The sequence below is a fragment of the Oreochromis aureus genome, linkage group 2 (genome assembly GCF_013358895.1).
Source record: "Oreochromis aureus strain Israel breed Guangdong linkage group 2, ZZ_aureus, whole genome shotgun sequence".
In the NCBI taxonomy this organism is placed as follows: Eukaryota; Metazoa; Chordata; class Actinopteri; order Cichliformes; family Cichlidae; genus Oreochromis; species Oreochromis aureus.
This window is the reverse complement of record NC_052943.1, coordinates 34,000,419-34,020,996: the sequence shown is the minus strand read 5'-3', so window position 1 is coordinate 34,020,996 and position 20,578 is coordinate 34,000,419. Positions and strand designations below refer to the sequence as shown.

The following is a 20,578-nucleotide window of genomic DNA, read 5'->3' as shown; positions in this document are numbered from 1 at the left end:
AACACATAGAGACAGACAACCATTCACACTCACATTCACACCTATGGACAATTTAAGAATTACTAATTAAACTAACCCCACTAAAGCCCATTTTCCATTAATTCCTACCTGGATTGACTCACCACAAAACGCCACGACTCGGATCAACTCGGATCAACTGGTTTTCCATTACAACCCAGAGTGAATGCTTGTTGTCATAGCCTGGGCGCCTCATGAATTATTTAATATGCAACATGAACAGTACAACAAAGGTGGACGTTGAGGCAAGAATATACCTGCTGCTTGTTCTGTGGCTTTTCCTCAGACTCGGGTAATCACTGTGTTTTCTTTTGTAGCCATTTCCCTCGTTCCCAGGTTTCAAAATGAGACACTCTCATGACTCATCAAGTGACGCTACTGACCAGCAAATCGGTGTCATGCAGCATGACCATGTCACATTTTAGTAGCAAGCGATCAAGCATTCCTGGTTGGATTGCTTGGAACCCCAGCCGAGTAGGTACTAAAAAAGTACCTGGTACCAGGTAATATGACATGAAGGAAAACCCTGGTGAGTCAATCCGAGTAGTTACGAATGGAAAAGGGGCTTAACTGTTTTTGGACTGTGGGAGGAAGCCGGAGTACCCGGAGAGAACCACAGGGAGAACATGCAAACTCAACACAGAAAGGCCCCACACCAAAGGACCAGCGAACATTGAATATAGAACATTCTTACTGTGAGGCAACAAAGAATTATTATTATTATTATTATTATTATTATTATTATTATTGTTATTATTAAATTTTGAACACATGAAGAAAGGGTGGTATAAAAAGGCATGGAAAGTCATGACACACCTGAAATCTGTCAGCAAACAGAGAACAAAACAATGGCTCTCTCAAGGCCTACAGAAGGACTTCTAAACTCCTGAAGGTTCCAGCGAGCAGTCTTGGACCACATCCCAGAAGTGGAAAGAACATCATTTCACCATAAACTGGTCATGCCAGTAGCCAAGATTTTAGACAGAAGAGTGAAAAGAATTATCAGAAAAATTGTCCAAGAGTCAAGGACCACTTGTGGAGAGGTAGAGAAAAACCTGGAATCACCAGTTACAATTGTTTTAAAGAAAATAATAAGTAATGTATTCAACTGCCATGACCTGGATGCACACTCACCATGCAAAATTCCATTCATCATTCATTCATTCATTTAATTTCATTTCATTCCTGAGCAATGAAAGGCTTTTCTACAAAGTATTAAACAAATCTCAGTAAGCACATCCAATACTTTTATTTACAGTGGCTTGCAAAAGTATTCGGTCCCCTTGAACTTTTCCACATTTTGTCACATTACAGCCACAAACATGAATCAATTTTATTGGACTTCCACGTGAAAGACCAATACAAAGTGGTGTACATGTGAGAAGTGGAACGAAAATCATACATGATTCCAAACATTTTTTACAAATAAATAACTGCAAAGTGGGGTGTGCGTAATTATTCAGCCCCCTGAGTCAATACTTTGTAGAATCACCTTTTGCTGCAGTTACAGCTGCCAGTCTTTTAGGGTATGTCTCTACGAGTGTTACACATCACTGTACATACACTTTCACTTTGAAAATTGGTGACAGGTTCAATACGCATTTTACCCACTGTATTATTATGCTGTATTATACCACTGTATTATTTCATTTTGTACTGTCAATCTAAAACTGCATTTTTTTTTCCTTTCCCCACTTAGCTTTGAAATGTTTTACCATCATACATGATTAAGCAAAAGCAACATGCATGCACCAGTTGCTGCTATTAACAAGCCTGGCCAATGCAGACATGTTGACTGTTTCAATGTGGAAACGCCTATAAAATTCATCTCAGTAGCACACAAATATGTGAGAATGTCTGAGAGTGCTACATTGTTGTTTGGTATATTTTATGCAGTCAAAAATGTTTGACATTAATTTAGCAAATCTATTGGCCATATATGCAAGTTACTGTGTGGCCTAAATGTGTGATCACTAATGGCCGGCTTGGATTATAGTTTCAGGTAACGGTTTTGCTTCTTTACCGAATCAAGCTTGGTAAAACTGTGCAGGACTCTGATATTTGTTCTCTAACAGAAATGATTCATGTTTTTGCAAAAAGTGCTTGGAAGCCAGATCCAATTACAAGTGCAGATTTAAAATCCCAGGTATGAACTGATATGTTGAGGAATGTAGTCAAAGTGTATGCTAATGCTAGGAATGAATATCTTCTCTTGCTCTATTCTTCTGACACTCACCCTCCCCCAGCCTCATCTTTCATGCAACTGGGTGGTGAGAACCAGTGCTTGAAGGCAGCACAAGACTGTGGCTTGTACGAAAAGTGTGGTAACCTACGATCAGAATATGTGCTAGCCTGCACGAAGCCGACTCCTGGTACCAACAGATGTAACCAACACAAATGCCACCGATCATTACGTCGCTTTCTGGAGCGGGTGCCAGAAGAGTACAGCCTGGGTGTCCTGTTCTGCCGCTGCACTGATACCTTGTGTGGTGAGAGGAGAAGGAAAACCATTGTACCCTCCTGCTCCTACCACGACAAAGAAGGTCTGCAACCAAACTGCCTCCACCAGCAAAGCTTCTGTCGCCGAGACGACCTTTGCAGGTTAGACATAAAGGCAGATGTACAGTACTGTGAGCCACCCCTAATTTCTTTATATTTTGCTTTCAATGAGCCAGAATATTTTGTATTTTTTTAAAGTGGTCTTGAGCAATATTTCCCCAGGCTTTCTGAAGCTTTTCTTTGGACATCCATTGATGTATTTGCATATTTCTGTCCAGTACTTGAACCTGACCATTTTCAGAGGAAGGTATTTTTCAGTTTGTGCCACTTAATGCTAACCTCTGTATTTTTCAAGCAAAAACAGTCACCAAAGAAAAGGAATGAGCCAGTGATGTCTATACATAACAGACGACTTACCAAAAAAACATTTTAAATAGTGTCTTTAGGCACTTTTAGGCATACATTTCTTCGCCAACAAAATGATTCCCAAAGCGCTATTAGCCAAAAACTTAGCACAGTGTGCAGTTTGTCCTTAATAAATTCTGAGGAACCTTGACAAGTAGAGCACAAAGACAGCAGCAGATGTAAAACAACCTATCTAGAGTAGATAAACAGTATATGAAATGTCCTTAAAAAAAGAGGGGGGGGGATCCTGCAAAGATCTGACATAGGACCTGAGAGATACATCTGGGTCTTAAGTTGATCTGTCTACTCTTGGATTCAACCTCATCAGTAATGCTCTCAGTGGAAGAGTTGCAGTCAATAAGCCATTCTTAAGGAAAGAAACCCAAAAGAAATGCCAAATTACATACGATTTTCACTTAAAGAGTTGAACCAAAAAACAAAAACTTTGGATTCATCGCTACTGAAGACCTGTTGCCAATTTTATCAGTATGTATGAAGTAGGTCAGGAGAGAGGTTTAACAGGGAGTGTTACAGTTATCTGTAAAACTTGATGGAGGGTTTGTTATGGTTTGGGGCTGCATTTCAGCCAATGAAAGATTTTGCTTCCAATGCCAAACACTTTATTCAGCAATTGACTCTTATTTCATGTTGTTTAATGGTTTGGATGATTTAAATCTAAAGGAGCAAGACATACTAACAATTTAACAAATTATGAATTTAGCAAACTGGGTCTCCTTGTATAAATTGACACCTTATTGCAATGGAGGGGTTGGTGTGTCCCATTGATTCCTGGAGTTATGTTGTCAGGGCCCCTGGTAGGGTCTCCATGGCAGATCCTGGGTGAGCGGTGATTCATACAATCTCTATGCAGCATAACAATTCAAGGGTCCTGCAAACTTTGTCCAGAATGGGGTTACCAGTTTCCTACCCCGTAGCCACTCCCGGGGTATAGTGTCAAGGGGGAGTTTCTTGTGACCAGGAATTACCCCAGTGGGGCCAACCAGGCTGAGTCCAAAATAGCAAAGTGGGTCCATCCTCCTGAGGGCCCACCACAGGAAGCGATGTAGGAGTTTGGTATTTAGTCGATTGGGTGGCAGTCAGAGGTGGAGATCTTGGCGTTTCAATCCCCAGCTTCCAAAACTGACTTGTGTTACAAGGAATGTCATCTCGCTGGTGGGGAAGGAGTCTGAGCGAGGTTCGGAGAAACCAATTAGATATAGTCTGGCTTACCTGATCTGGAACCAGTTTTCTGGAGAGGGATTGGACTCTGGAGTTACCTTTAGCGAGAGGTGGCAGGCAGCAGTGGGTATACTTGTATGTATATAGACAAGTGGGTTGCTTTGGGTCTGGGAACAGGTCTTGTCTGTCAAGTTCATTATAGTAGAGCAGAACAGCTGCTGATTTTGTAATCGTATCACCAGATCTGCCGCCGTATATTTTGGATACTTGGGTGAAGACAGGTGCTGAGCTGTCAACTGATCACTACCTGATAGTGAGTTGGATCAGGTGGTGGGAGGAAATGTTGGACAGACCTGGTGTACCTAAACATATAGTGAGAGTGCATTGGGAATGTCTGCCACAGTCATCAAGATCATCTGTTTTCATCTCTGGCAGAGCTTCAATTGCATTTCAAGGGAGGCCGGCAACATTAAGTCCGAGTGGACAATGTTCTGCACCTGCATTGCTAAGGCTGCTGCAAAGAGCTGCGACTGAAAGATTGTTGGTTGTTGGTGTCCTGCCGTTTGCAGATGTAGCTGCCCTTTGTCACTGATTCTGTTCATAGTTTTTATGGATAGAATAGCATATAGAAGGCACAGCCAAGTGGTGGAGTTTCTCCACTTTGGTGGCCTGAGAATTTAGAATTAGCACCCCCAAGTCTGAGCTGGAAAAAGTTGGCATACACACTCTGGGTCAGGGACAAGTTACTGGCCTAAGTGGAAGAGTTCAAGTATCTCGGGGTCTTGTTCATGAGTTAGAGTGGACAGATGGATCGGGGAGGTGTCTGCACTGATGCAGGTGCCGTACTTATCTGTTGTGGTGAAGTGAGAGCTGAGTGTTAAACCATAGCAATTCATTCACCAGGTAATCTAGGCTCCTACCCTCACCTATGGTCATGAGTTCTGATTAGTGACTGAAAGAATGAGGTTGTGAATACAAAGTGTAGAAATTATTGTCGTTTGAAGAATGGCTGGGCTCTCTGTGAAAGACAGGGTGAGGAGCTCAGTCATTCAAGAGGGACTGAGTAGCATTGCTCCTCGTCTACACAGTTGAGGTGATTCAGGAATCTGACTGAAATGTCTTCTGTACACCTTCTAGGTGAGGTGTTCTGGGCATATTGTACCAGGAGGAGGGCCCAGGACAGACCCAAGACTTCCTGGAGAGATATTATCTCTCAGCTGTCTTGGGAATGTCCGTATGAGCTGAAGGAGGTGGCTGGGGTGAATGATGTCAGGGCTTCTGTGCTGAGACTGCTGCCCCTGCGACCTGAACTCAGATAAGCAGCAGAAAATGGATGGGAACAAACAGGGGCCTCAATAGCATGTGAAAGAACCATAGACAGTAACAACAGCCTGGCACTTCTGATGCTCAACTCATCCTGGTCACCAGCTTGGTTACACATGGTTCTGTTTGAAGACATGTGAAGCTAGAGAGGCCAACACCCATAGTGAATTGTCTTCCGGGGGCCAGAGCAGGGGACATTAAGGGAAATTTAAAACTGCTGGCTAAGGGTAAACGTAAATTCCAGAAAATTATAATTCATGTCAGCAGTAATGACACCTGGTCACGTCAATCAAAGCTTTTCAAATCAAAAGTTTTCTCTGGTACCTTATGCTGTCCGATAACGACTGACACATTTAGCTACATGTTCTCCTTATATTGCTGGCTGTCTGAGTGGTGTTCAAAAAATGATGTGGGCATTATAGCTAAAAGGGAAACTTTCTGAGGGAAATGTGGTCTGGTTTGGAGAGATGGCATCCATCCACTTTGGGTGGAGCAACTCGCATTTCTAGAAAACTGATTAAATTTAATTGTCACAGGGCAGGGTGGTGGCAGAAGTTTTCCACTCTAGCTTGTTAATCAAGCAAAGACCCAGACAGAGTTTAGATTCATTCATTTATTCCTAATGTTTAGTCTTGTCCACCCCAGCTGGAAAAGTCAAAAAGCAGTTTCACTTGTAATCATCTATTCACCACCTGGGCCTTATTCAAAGTTTTTGTGTGAATTCAAACTTTTTATCTGATTTAATGCTCATTTCAGATAAAACAATTATTGCGGGTGATTTCAACCTCCTTATAGATATGTCTGTGAAGGTTCTCAGTCATCCAGGTCATCGTAGTCTAAGGAGCTTGGAAAGAAAAGCGTCTGGACTTCTTTAAGCTGCTTGAAGACGTTTCACCTCTCATCCGAGAAGCTTCTTCAGTTCTAAGGGTCAATGGTGGAGAGTCCCAGATTTAAACCCAGTGGGAGTTTCCCCCCAAAGAGGGACAAAGGACCCCCTGATGATCCTCTACCTAATCACAGGAGCCAAGGTGTAAAAACGGGTGTGGGTCCCAATCAGCCAGGGTTTCGGGTGAGCTCATTGTGAAACCTGGCCCCACCCTATCATGTGATTTCCTGAGGTCAGATGGCCCAGGATGTGAGTGGGCGTTAAGGCGTCTGGGAAGGGATCTCAAAACTGGATTATAGATGGCAGACAGTTGGTGTCGTAAACCACCGCCTCTGTTCAAAGATGGTCGCTCACAGTGGACATAGATGGCCTCTTTCACTCCTCTTTCAAACCATCTGTCCTCTCTGTCCAAAATGTGAACGTTGGCATCCTCGAAAGAGTGACCTTTGTCCTTTAGATGCAGATGAACTGCTGAGTCTTGTGGAGGTGGCTCTTCTATGTTGTGCCATGCGCTTGTGAAGTGGCTGTTTGGTCTCTCCGATGTAGAGGTCTGGGCATTCCTCGCTGCACTGTACAGCATACACCACGTTGTTAAGTCTGTGTTTAGGAGTTTTGTCTTTCGGGTGAACCAGTTTGTGTCTGAGTGTGTTGCTGGGTCTGAAGTACACTGGGATGTCGTGCTTGGAGAAAACTCTCCTGAGTTTCTCTGATACACCGGCTACATAGGGGATGACAACGTTGTTGCGTCTGTCTTTCTTATCCTCCCTCGCTGGTGTCTGATCTTCTTTTCTGTGCCTCTTTGCTGACTTTATAAACGCCCAATTAGGATAGCTACATGTTTTAAGTGCTTAACACTAGATTTACTATCCTGCGCAAATTTGCGTAACTTCCCTAAACCCAATACCCCCTAGAATTACTGGCTTTTTTATTTTCTGGTGCAAGTCCCGAGGTGTTAAGCACCCCTGCTGAGATTTTCACAGGTCGTCAGCTTGTTTCTCCTACAGCTTTTGTTGTGCAAACCACCCATTGTCCTTGAGGCCTGGCACATTTGCATTTGCTCACTCAGAGTTGCTCAGATCCAAGGCAGGCCAAACCTCTGTGTTACAACTTTCAAAATCATGAGATTTTGACCACATTTTTTGCGGAAGTCACAACTATACTGAATGCACGACCGTTGTTGCCAGCTGCAAGAAATGCTTGGTAGGGAACAGCTGTTCCCTACCAAGGTTCATTCAAAGTTTGAAAGACTTTGAAATAAAACAGACTTAATGTACCCATATATTGTGAATGTCTGTCTTTTGTATGTAGGTTGTAACACAGAGGTTTGGCCTGCCTTGGATCTAAGTAAACAAATGCCAATGTTGCACAAACACACACACACACACACACACACACACACACACACACACACACACACACACACAGCAAATCTGCATTTATTTGTCCCACAAGTGGAAAATCTGCATTGTCATTGCAAAAAAGTGGACAGAGCACAGTATAGAAAGTGCACTATACAAACATTTTTTATATATATATATGTATGTGTGTGTGTGTGTGTGTGTGTGTGTGTGTGTGTGTGTGTGTGTATATATGATATAGATGTGTCTGTGTGTATAACTAGACTTTATGCATATTATATAAGGTGTGGCTATATAAATATATAAATATATGTACAACTCTGTGTATATATGTTTATGGACAGGCATGCAGGCAGGTAAGGAAGGAAAGCAGCCTTGCAGGGAAGGAAAACTTGAATCTCTCATGGTTAGGGGTTGGGGAGGTGTGTTTGCACAACAAAAGCAGGAGAACAATGGAGCTGACGACCTGTGAAAATCTCAGCAGGGGTGCCAAGAGGTGTTAAGGTCGGGGGAATTTACGCAAATCTGCGCAGGCCAGTAAATCTAGTAGTAGGGACTTGCACCAGGGAAAAAAGGCTCAGTAATTCTAGTGTTAAAACACTTAAAACATGTGGCTATCCTAATTGGGCGTTTATCTATAATCCAGTTTTGGGATCCCTTCCCAGACGCCTTAACGCCCACTCACATTCTGGGCCATCTGACCATCTGAAGTCCAGACGCTTTTCTTTCCAAGCTCCTTAGACCTCCTTATAGATACTAAAAATAACAGCATCAACAGATCATTTAATTTATTAGTCGACTTACTTGGCTTCTTTCAAAATGAAAAAAATATTCGTAACCATCTCACAAAAGTAATATTATGTACAGCTACTTTCCATAACACTGACATTTATTTAGACTCTTGTTCTCCAATTGATCTTTCAGTTAACATCTGTAATTATTTCCTTCAAACCATCAGCGTGTCTTTTAGACCATTGCTTCAACACTGTGCAAAGAAGTCCTAATATTAAATAATGCTTCAGTCTTAAACATGATCAGCCTTTCTCTTTTAATCAGCTATGTACAACAAGCATAATAGCTTATAGCTAATTATAGGCCAATCTCCAACCTTCCTTTCATATCTAAAATCCTTGAAAGAGTAGTTGTCAAACAGCTAACAGATCATCTGCAGAGGAATGGCTTATTTGAAGAGTTTCAGTCAGGTTTCAGAGCTCATCACAGCACAGAAACAGCTTTAGTGAAGGTTACAAATGATCTTCTTATGGCCTCTGACAGTGGACTCATCTCTGTGCTTGTCCTGCTAGACCTCAGTGCAGCGTTCGATACTGGTGACCATAATATCCTATTAGAGCGATTAGAACATGCTGTAGGTATTACAGGTACTGCACTGCAGTGGTTTGTATCATATCTATCTAATAGACTCCAATTTGTACATGTAAATGGAGAGTCCTCTTCACACACTAAGGTCAATTATGGTGTTTCACAGGGTTCAGTGCTAGGACCAATTCTATTTACATTATACATGCTTCCCTTAGGCAGCATCATCAGAAGGAATAGCATACATTTTCACTGCTATGCATCCAATGATTGAAACCTTTGTTTTCCTTTAGTGAGGGAGATGCACTATTACCACTAGAATTACTGAGCCTTTTTTCCCTGGTGCAAGTCCCTACTACTAGATTTACTGGCCTGCGCAAATTTGCGTAAATTCCCCCCGACCTTAACACCTCTTGGCACCCCGCTGAGATTTTTACAGGTCTTCAGCTCCATTGTTCTCCTGCTTTTGTTGTGCAAACACACCCTCCCCCAACCCCTAACCATGAGAGATTCAAGTTTTTCCTTCCCTGCAAGACTACTTTCCTTCCTTACCTGCCTGCATGCCTGTCCATAAACAGTTGTACATATATTTATATATTTATATAGCCACACCTTATATAATATGCATAAAGTCTAGTTATACACACAGACACATCTATATCATATATATATATATGTATGTGTGTGTGTGTGTGTGTGTGTGTACACACACACACACACACACACATCTATCTATCTACGTGTGTGTGTGTGTGTGTGTGTGTGTGTGTGTGTGTGTGTGTGTGTACATACACCAATATTTTTGAATACACGTGTCCCATATTTATGTTTCCAGATTGTTTGTATAGTGCACTTTCTATACTGTGCTCTGTCCACTTTTTGCAATGACAATGCAGATTTTCCACTTGTGGGACAAATAAATGCAGATTTGCTGTGTGTGTGTGTGTGTGTGTGTGTGTGTGTGTGTGTGTGTGTGTGTGTGTGTGTGTGTGTGTGTGTGTGTGTGTGTTTGTGCAACATTGGCATTTGTTTACTCAGATCCAAGGCAGGCCAAACCTCTGTCTTACAACCTACATACAAAAGACAGACATTCACAATATATGGGTACACAAGTCTGTTTTATTTCAAAGTGTTTCAAACTTTGAAACGAACCTTGGTAGGGAACAGCTGTTCCCTACCAAGCATTTCTTGCAGCTGGCAACAACGGTCGTGCATTCAGTATAGTTGTGACTTCCGCAAAAAATGTGGTCAAAATCTCATGAGTAAGTTGAAGCATTTCTACCAGGCATTTCTGAAAGTTGTAACACAGAGGTTTGGCCTGCCTTGGATCTGAGCAACTCTGAGTGAGCAAATGCAAATGTGCCAGGCCTCAAGGACAATGGGTGGTTTGCACAACAAAAGCTGTAGGAGAAACAAGCTGACGACCTGTGAAAATCTCAGCAGGGGTGCTTAACACCTCGGGACTTGCACCAGAAAATAAAAAAAGCCAGTAATTCTAGGGGGTGTTGGGTTTAGGGAAGTTACGCAAATTTGCGCAGGATAGTAAATCTAGTGTTACACTGCCTCCACCAAAAAGTTGTTACCATATTGGTCCAGCAGTAATTATAGCATTCTCTCTTTTCATGTTGCCAACACCAGCACAAATGGTGAAGGCCAATCAGCAGGCCTCCTGGCACCCTTTTGAAATCACAGATTGGTTTGTGGAGTGAGAGAGCCATCAGTCATGTTGTCCTGCAAACCTTGACTGCAAATCTGTAGAAGGTCCCAGGTGGTGAGAGTTGACATGGTCTGGCTTTGTCTTCATGGGAGCGGCCCACTTTGTCCAGTGTGTCTCTGACATCCACCGTATATATTGATGTTCTATTTGGAGATGGTATTAGGGCTCACTCCAAATAAACTGCAGCTTGGTGTTATGAACACCTGCTTGAAGTTGCCCTACGGCATGGGCCCTGTCCACATCTATCAAACATGATGAATGTTTGAAGGAGACACCAACTGACTGCTGTAGCAGGGTCCACGTTCATAGTTGCTGTTACTGAGGTGCCAATCAAACACCTGATCATCAGCTGGTGTCTACAGTAACAGAGGATCAAAACAAGAGTCAATAACAGAATAAGCTGTTTAGTATTTGGCAGATAATATTTGGCAAATTTTTCATGGGTGCAACCCATATACTCTGCTGCTCAAACCATAAATGCATTTTCTTTACAAATGTGACACCATTTAATGGGAAATAAATAGGCTTTTTAAAGACAGATGATTTTTTGCTAAGGAGCATTGCTACAGCAAAGAAATATTCAGCCAAAGACAAATTTTTTGTACTAAGTTTATTATACATCAGAAGGTGTTGTGTAAGTTAGTCTTGCCTGCTTTTAATGTTGATATTGACTTGTTGTTTGTGTTGTTGCCAGGTCCAGACTAGCTGATTTCCTCAATAACTGCCAGCCATCTCATCTGCCAGTCAGCGGCTGCCTGAAAGATTCACCAGGCCTCTGTCTCCGAGCCTACGCTGGACTCATAGGTACTAAACACACGGGGAAGGAGGGAGAAAAAGACGAATAAGCTACTGACTTACCAAAAAAATAGAAGGCTGCAGGTTACCAGCAACAAGACAGAACTTGCTGAAGTGTCGGGTTTGGTGTGTTTGTCATTTTTACTACAGTTTCAGAGAAATTTAGAAAACACAGAGCCTTTAGTTACTTTTGAAGTGTAACAAACAAGAATCATGAAATACACAGCATGGACAAAACAACGAAAAAGAGGAAAAAGAAAAGGGAACGAGTCCTACTGTCACTGTTTCAACCTGTCCCATCTGACACCATTGCAGTTTAAAAAAATGTGCATTTTACAGTCCCTCTCTTGATGTTGTAATCTATCTCATCAATAGTGTTTGAAATTTACAGACATTTATTTACTTGCTTATCCATGCCGGATCGCAGGGCAGCAGCTTAAGCACAGAAGCTTAGACCTCCCTCTCCACAGCCACCTTCTTCAGCTTATCTGGGGGAAACATCAAGGCGGCCTCAGGCCAGCTGAGAGATGTAATCTCTCCAGCATGTTCTAGGTCTTCCCATGGGCCTTCTTCCAGTGGGACATGCCCAGAACACCACACCCAGGAGGCACCCAGTAGGTATCCTTGTCAGATGCCCAAACCACCTCAACTGGCTCCTTTCGATATGGAGGAGTAGCAGCTCTACCCTGAGCCCCTCTCAAATGTCTCAACTCCTCATTCTAACCAGCCACCCTTAGAGAAACCTCATCTGCCACAATCTCATTCTTTCAGTCGCTACCCAAAGCTTTTGACCATAGGTGAGGTTGATGGCGTAGATTGATCTGTAAATCGAGATCTTCGCTTTTACAGTCAGCTCTCTCATCACCACAACAGAGTAGTACAGTGTCCCCATCACTGTAGACGCCTTCTCAACCCGTCTTTCAATCTGTTGCCACCATATTCCCTCACATGTGACCCTGAGATACCTAAGCTCCTCCAGCTGGGGTGCCAACTTGTCCCCAATCGAAAGTGGGATCGTCATCCTTTTCTAGCTGAAGACCATGGCTTCAGATTTGGAGGTCCTGATTCACATTCCGGCTGCTTCAAACTTAGCTGCAAACTGCTCCAGTGCAAGCTGGAGACCACCCCCTGATAAAGATAACATAACCACATCATCTGCAAAAAGCAGAGATGACATTCTGGGACCATTAAAGTTGAAGCCTTCTGCAACGTGATTGCACCTACAAATTCAAATTGGACACTTGTGCAGGCTTTCATGCATGTTTCTCACACAGTACAATGGTGTTGTCGCTTCTACGTCGTTGCTATTGGTTGCAACCAATCTGGTTCTTCTGGGCCTTGTTATGATATTTGTGTTCTGGTAATTTGGGCGAGCTTAATGGGGGTGGAGATGTTCTTACAGCACAAATTAACACACTACCTGGTGTTATATATGCTAGTGTACTCACTGTTGCTTGAAAGTTTGTTTTCCAGGTCTCATCAGGGTGCACTTTTAGGGGTGTGGTTATTATGCTGATTACTAGCACAACGTCACAAATGTGCAGGTGCAGGCACAAACACATACAAAGAGCTCGCTCTTTAATTCTTTTCTGACACATCAGTACTATGGGCATGCTGTCTTGAACAGACACTAGTTGATGATCGTTCTCAAAGTCTCATGGCATTTTTAAAGGCACAAACTTTTACACTGAGGTAGCCTGCCCGAGGTACTAACCCATACTTACAGATTGGTTTCCTTTAAAAAGAACATATACATTGAAAGAGCAGTATCAAATAAGTTACCTTTTTTATTAACATTACAGTATTGTGCCAGTTTTAACATGATCCCAGAAAACTACATTTGAATTGTAGACACGTGTTACAATATTTGTTCACGTGTCTGTAGTGAAAACCTTATTGTATTGTAAACTGAGGGATGGATAATAGTTTCTGTTATTTCTATCCATGTTCTATTCCAAAGTAGTTTATATTTGCCTGTTAAGTAACTTACACGAGGGCTCCAAAAATGTTGATATTAAATGTATTAAGATATCTATCTATCAGAACAAATGGAAACTAATGTATCAAATGTTGAAATGTTCTTTGTGTGTTTGTTTTGCACTGAGTCATGTTTTTTACTGCCTGTTAAAGCGCTAGCTAATTTTCAAAATGCAGATTTGTGGCTTAAAAATTGATAAGATAGCACCAGAAAACTCTAGGATCTGCAGAATTTCAATATCCCTTGGTCCTTTAAATGAAGGTCATTAAGTGGTTGTTATGTTGTTCTGCAGAACACAAAACCGGGTTTCAATTTCGTGCTCAGTCGTTCTAAGTAAAACTTTATGTAGAAGCCAATAAATGCTTGAAGTCTCTTAGAATATCGTCTCAAAGATTGATAATCATTAAAATGGAAAATCCAGAACCTTTGATCTGCCCACAGCAAAGTTTCTATGACAGCACCTTGACCTTTTAAAACCACAGGTACCATCATGACGCCCAACTACATCAGTAACAGCTCTGCAGATGTGTCGCTGTGGTGCAACTGTGAAGGCAGTGGCAACCAGTGGCAGGAATGTCTGAAACTGCAGCGCATCTTCACCCACAACAGCTGCCTGCGTGAGTCTACAATACATACGTTTCATATACAGCAGTAATTTTTCATTCCAAATAACAGGATGTAACAAGTTTGATTAACTTGTTTGTTACCCCTTGTCTAAATTGATTGCAATATAATTTGTTAATTTCCATTTTTAAATTGTTTGACAGCCATGATACATAAATTAAATATTTTACATGTAATAAAATCAAATGCAACAGCAAAAAATGCTGTTAATCAAATAAATGAATGAAAAAACAGGCCAGTCCAATGCATACCTACTTGTCAGAAAGAAAATGACTGCTTTGATGAATCTTACTTACTTAAAACCATTTCCTCATGAGGTAGCATAAGCTACGCTGTGCAGCCAATTTTTCAAATGTAGCCTAAAAAATATAAAAAGTAACAGCTTATGGTTTAATGGTGTCCCATGATGCTCTGCATGCAAATGCAGATGTGTTTTACACTAAATCATGCAAGTGTTTATATTTCTGGGATTGTTTGAAAAAAGACACACAAGACTTGACACACAATTTATTTTGATAATGTCTGCTTTAAATAATGCATCTGAGGAATTGTGAAAACAGCATTAATGTGTGTTAATATCAAAGATATATCAAGATTCAGCTCAAAGGAAAGAAAGGGAAAAATGACTGTGACACTGTCTGCTGGATCAGTCTGGGTGGTTGTCTCCAGCAGTGGTGTACTCAGCATGAACTGAGCTCTACCTTTTTTTAAAAGGCAGCTACATGCTGCAACCTTAGTAGTCAGGAGAGTCTTACAGATTGGCTCTGTGGGTTTGTAGGGTGTGAAAAAGAAAAATCTGCAGGATAAAGCCCCTTCAGCTGTCATTCAATCACAAGAACTGTCAATAATGGTGTCCATTCACAATGGCCATAAACATCTAAACACTAAAGCCTGGATCTATAAATCGATGTATTGTCCATAAATCATTGTAATTTATCTAGCTGCCAACAGCTCTAACAATAAAGCTGCCAAATAGATGTTTTTTCATGCCTACACAGATGGAGTGTTGCACACACACACACACACAGACAGAGGGAGTGATGTGGCTGTTTCTCCAAGCAGGTAATTCCATCAGCTGGATGGGGAGCCTCGGCTCGCTACCTGCAGACATCACCCAACCTCCTGCGCCTAGACCCTCCCCGCTGGTTCAGAAGGATGAACTGCTGAACAATAACCACCTGCCTGAGCACAATAACATTGTGAGTACGCTAAAGCTCATCACCGCTCATCACTGCTGCCACATTTTAAATTACCTTTCAGACTTTTATCCTAAAGCCTTCTTGTTATCTTTGGTCTAAGCCCATCAAATCACTGTGACACTGCATGTTTTTTTATTTATTATGTGGTTACTCTGTTGCTGGGCTTTTATACCTCAGTTATTGTGTTAGTCTTCCATTTTTACTGGTTTAAAACTATGGGCCTGTAAAAATCAAGCTGATATCTTTTCAGTATTTATTAAATCTTTCAATTTAGGACAAGGAAAAACCATCATGGGGGTCCTCAAAATGGGTGTGCTACACTGTTGTGCCACTTGCCAGTGTTATCTCAAATAATAGTCTCACACGTATCTATATATAAATATATTTAGATATCCATAGAAATCTTGGCTCGTGAGGTCAAATGTGTCTTTTAGATATTGAAAGCTTATGAGCTGTCCTTTTTGAGTAATTGTGCTATAATCCCCTTTAGTGCCCACCATTTAAGCTGGAGTCTAATTTTCCTGGTGTGAATTTGTTGTCATATACTATCCATTTTAATAGTAATAAATCCATTTCCAGCTTTAGAAGTTTTACTACCGAGTATCATTTTTCTAGAGTAAATCTGAAACTTTGATCTTACTCTCCCCTATACTTCTTTGGATTGGAAAATTGAATATCGAGGTCTCTATTTCTATTTGGTGTACTGTGTATTGCATTAATATACCAGAACAGTTGCTTTGGTATAAGGTCGCTAAGTTTTCAGTTATGTTTGTAACTAAAAACTTAGATATTGTTTGTTTGCTTTCAATTTATTATTATTTCAGTTTATTTTCAATTCTTGGAACTTTTGGTCTGGAATACAATTGAATAATAGAAGTTGAGTCTTTTTAATATTTATCTTGTAACCTGAGTATTTTCCTAATGTGTTTAATGCTTGACTTAATTTAAAAAAGGAATTAACTGGGTTCGTTAAACATATCATGATATTGTCTGTGAATAAACTAATAGTGTGTACTTGGTTATTGATTTTGATCCCTGTCAACAAGTTATCTTGCCTAATCATCTGAGCAAGTGCTTTAATATATAGGGATGGAAACTGATAAGAATTTAGCAATTCCAATTCCATTATCAATATCGATTATCGATTCAATTTCTTATTGATTCTCATTGGCTCCACTTTGAGAGTCACCACCATCTCTAAGCAGTATATCAAAGACATTACATTCATGCAAATTAATTACATGCTGTGTGGTCAAATGTTTGTGCACGTTGGAAGTCTTTCCCCTCTTTGTTATGGTCAGTGTGGGGGTCATTACTCAAGAAAGTAATTGCACATATTACACAGAATACTTTTCTTAAAACTTTTCACCTTTCTTGCAGTACGTACCTTAATTACACCCAGAAAAAAGACATTCGTTATACTACTCGTTATGTTACTCTCATGTTACTCTGTAAAATGAACACACTAATGAGAACACGGGTGACTTTTCACTTAGTATTTAGATATGAACACAAAGCCGACAGCACACATGAAAGATGGAAACCAGCACAAACATGCTTTAAAGTGATGGTCACTGTGATTCTGCTTTAGAAACATGAACAGGCAGAAATGGAGGCTGCGGCCTGACTGCTTATCAGCTTGTTACCTGTTAAAGTTCAGCACTATGTCACGGTGCTGGGTTTGGGTTCTGCGTTTACTCTGCATTCTTGGCTAGCTTACCATTAGCATGCAGTCTGTGCCAGTGCTTACGAAGAGCTTGTGAAGTTGCATTAATAGCTTAATGCAGTTGTTCCTGTCCTGGAGCAGTCTCCACTTTACCGTCGCGCTTTCATTCTTTTGTGCAATAAAAATAAAAGTAATGTCCATATCCACGCTGGAGACTGCTCCACTATTTTCCTCCTCCAGCACACAAACTGAAATCAGCTGTTTGTAGCCAGAGTGCAAGAACTGAAAAGTGGGACTGATACCTAAGCAGACCGGAGAATTGGGCTGCTGGAACCGGTTCTCGACTCCCTTCCCTATTACAGATGAAACTTGAAAAATTGAGAATATCATGCAAAAGTTCATTTATTTCAGTAATTCAACTTAAAATGTGAAACTAATATATGATATAGACTCATTACATGCAACACTAGATATTTCAACCCTTTATTTTTTATAATTTTGTTCATCATGGCTTAAAGCTTATGAAAGCCCCAAATTCAAAAGCTCAGTAAATTAGAATATTACATGAAATCAATAAATCAAGGATTTTAAATAGAGAAATGTTGGATCTCTGAAAAGTGCAATCATGCATATGTACTCAGTATTTGGTTTTGGCCCCTTTTGCATGAATTACTGCCTCAATACAGTGTGGCATGGATGCTATCAGCCTGTGGCACTGCTGAGGTGTTATGGAAGACCAGGATGCTTCAATAGCGGCCTTAGGGACTTCTGCATTGTTCAGTCTCGTGTCTCTCATCTTTCTCTTGGTAATGCCCAATAGAGAATCCATGGGGTTCAGGTCTGGCGCGTTTACTGGCCAATCAAGCACAATAATCCCATGGTCATTGAACCAGGTTTTGGTACTTTTGGCAGTGTGGGCTGGTGCAGAGTCCTGCTGGAAAATGAAGTCTGCATCTCCATAAAGCTTGTCTGCAGAAGGAAGCATGAAGTGCTCCAAAATGTCCTGGTAGATGGCTGTGTTGACTCTGGACTTAATAAAGCACAGTGGACCAACACCAGCAGATGACATGACTCCCCAAATCAGCACAGACTGTGGAAACTGGACTTCAAGCATCTTGGATTGTGCGCCTCTCCATTCTTCCTCCAGACTCTGGGACCTTGGTTTACAAATGAGATGCAAAATTTGCTCTCATCAGAAAAGAAGACATTGGACCAGTGAGCAATAGACCAGTTCTTTTTTTCTTTTGCCCAAATAAGATGCTTCTGACATTGTTTGCTGTTCAGGAGTGGCTTGACAAGAGGAATACGACATTTGAAGCCTGTGTCCAGGATCCGTCTTTGTGTGGTGGCTCTTGGTGCACTAACTCCAGGCTCAGTCCACTCCTTGTGAAGGTCCCCCACATTTTTGAATGGCCTTTTCCTGACAGTCCTCTCCAGGCTGCAGTCATCCCTGCTGCTTGTGCAGCTTTTCTTCCACACTTTTCCCTTCCACATAACTTTCTATTAACATGCTTTGGTGCAGCACTTTGGGAACATCCACCTTCTTTTGCAATTACCTTTTGAGGCTTTCCCTCCTTATGGAGGGTGCCAATAATGGTTGTCTGCACAACTGTCAGGTCAGCAGTCTTCCCCATGTTTGGAATTCCTACTGAACCAGACTGAGAGACCATTTAAAGACTTTGAGCCTACAATATTGAATCTTTTCACAATATTCTAATTGTCTGAGCTGTCTGAGGTTTTCATAAGCTGTAAGTAGGGCTCGGCCATATTATACCGTTCACGGTAATACCGGTACAATGTTAGGCAATGATAAGAAAATTAAATATCGCGATAGAATATGGGTAAAACGCGCATGCACAGTGCCTTTGTTTTCATACGCACATGGCCAAAAAAAAACGGAGAATGAGAAGGGAGAAAGCGGATCGTTGAGTGAAACGGATGAACCAGAATTGGTTTGTAAAAATGGTGCCACTTCAGTGATGGGGAACTGGTTTGGTGTTTGTCTGTCAGATACCCACCAAAGCACATTTTTTTTGTAGAACATGCAAGCGGGGCGCAGCTATCCGGTTGTTCAATCTGACGTCACTGGCCGTGTCTGGGCCTAAACTCCGCTGCAGGTCCATATATCAAACAATCACTGTGGCATTACTGAGAGTTGAAAAACTGTCTAAAGTCTTTCATCTTTAATAAAATGATCAGTGTTCTGCTCTACCAGGTGTAACAATTGAGTTTAACATCCAGGCATCCATGAAAATGGAATTTATGACATTTAACGGCGTTAGAAGTTAGCAGGAAGTTAGCTCGCTAGCTTCTATCTAAATACAATATAGCATGTCCTGACTGCGGGGTTTTGGAAAAAAATTCAAACGTACAGCTCTGCTATCACTTCCAACATAAATGAAGACAGAAAACTAAACAGCAGTGACGTTTGTAGGGTTACTGAAGTTGGGCTAGCTGGTATATAATGATGTGCTACGTGACCGCTAGCGACACAGCTATGTTAGCATAACATAAACAAGCTAACTTTTTTTCCACTTGATAAAAGTTAACGTGAGTGTTCTCGGTGGTCAGGAACAAATGTAATCGCATGGCAGGATGCTGTAAAAGGACTAAACTTCAGCCAGGAGAACAAGTGAGATAATCCATCCACAATACGAGGTTGGTCATTCATATACTGCTGCACGGGCTGTGCTGTAGTTACATCGTAAGGTTTTAAAAACTGAGCTTAAATAAATGATTAGCAGTAATAAAAGCCGAGGGAGGTCAACAGTGATCACTGACTGTTTTAGGAGCTTTTTGAGATTAAATAGAAGAAAATACAAAACATTAAACATGTTAACAACACAAAAGCCATATTAAACGCAGACTACTTTAGGCCCGGAAGTAGGATTCGTCACGTCATCACTGAACAATCGGATTGCCGTATTTGTCGGAATAAGGTGCTCGTAAATCTGGGAGTAATCTGGGTCCTAAACTCCGTCCGCTTCAGGTCCCAAAGTCAAACAAACACTGCGGCATCAGTGAGAGTTTAAAACTGTTTAAATTATTTTCATCTTTAATAAAACGATCAGCATTGCTGCTTTACCAGGTGTAGCTATTAAGTTTAACATCCAGGCATCCATGAAAACAGAATTTATTACATTTAACGGAGTTAGAAGTTAGCAGGAAGTTAGCGGAAGTTAGCTCACTATTTTCGCTAGTTACCTAAGCATGATATAGCATGTTCTGACTGAGAGATTTCCGAAAACAATTCAAACGTACAGCTCTGCTATCACTTCCAACATAAATGAAGACAGGAAACTAAACAGCAGTGATGTTTGTAGGGTTACTGAAGTTGGGCTAGCTGGTATATAATGATGTGCTATGTGATCGCTAGCGACACAGCTATGTTAGCATAACATAAACAGTGAAGCTGGAGGATGAACGCTAACACTTTTCCACTCGATTAAAGTTAATGTGAGGGTTCCTGATGGTTAGGGACAAATGCAATCGCATGGCAGGATGCTGTAAACGGACCAAACTTCAGCCAGGAGAACAACTGAGATAATCCATCCACAATACGAGGTTAGTCATTAATATACTGCAACAACATGGGAATAGAGCAGCTGTGATGG

The 20,578-nt window shown here is 41.3% G+C and overlaps 1 protein-coding gene across 1 annotated transcript in view; it reads left to right on the top strand.

The window, feature by feature from the left end:
- The window catches only part of LOC116317986 (GDNF family receptor alpha-1-like), a 93,389-nt gene that overhangs the window by 60,177 nt on the left and 12,634 nt on the right, over positions 1-20,578 (top strand). The window contains exons 4-7 of the mRNA XM_039622107.1: positions 2,265-2,619; positions 11,397-11,506; positions 13,958-14,092; positions 15,162-15,298. Coding sequence (XP_039478041.1) covers positions 2,265-2,619; positions 11,397-11,506; positions 13,958-14,092; positions 15,162-15,298 — 737 coding nt within the window. The remainder of the gene's footprint in view (positions 1-2,264; positions 2,620-11,396; positions 11,507-13,957; positions 14,093-15,161; positions 15,299-20,578) is intronic.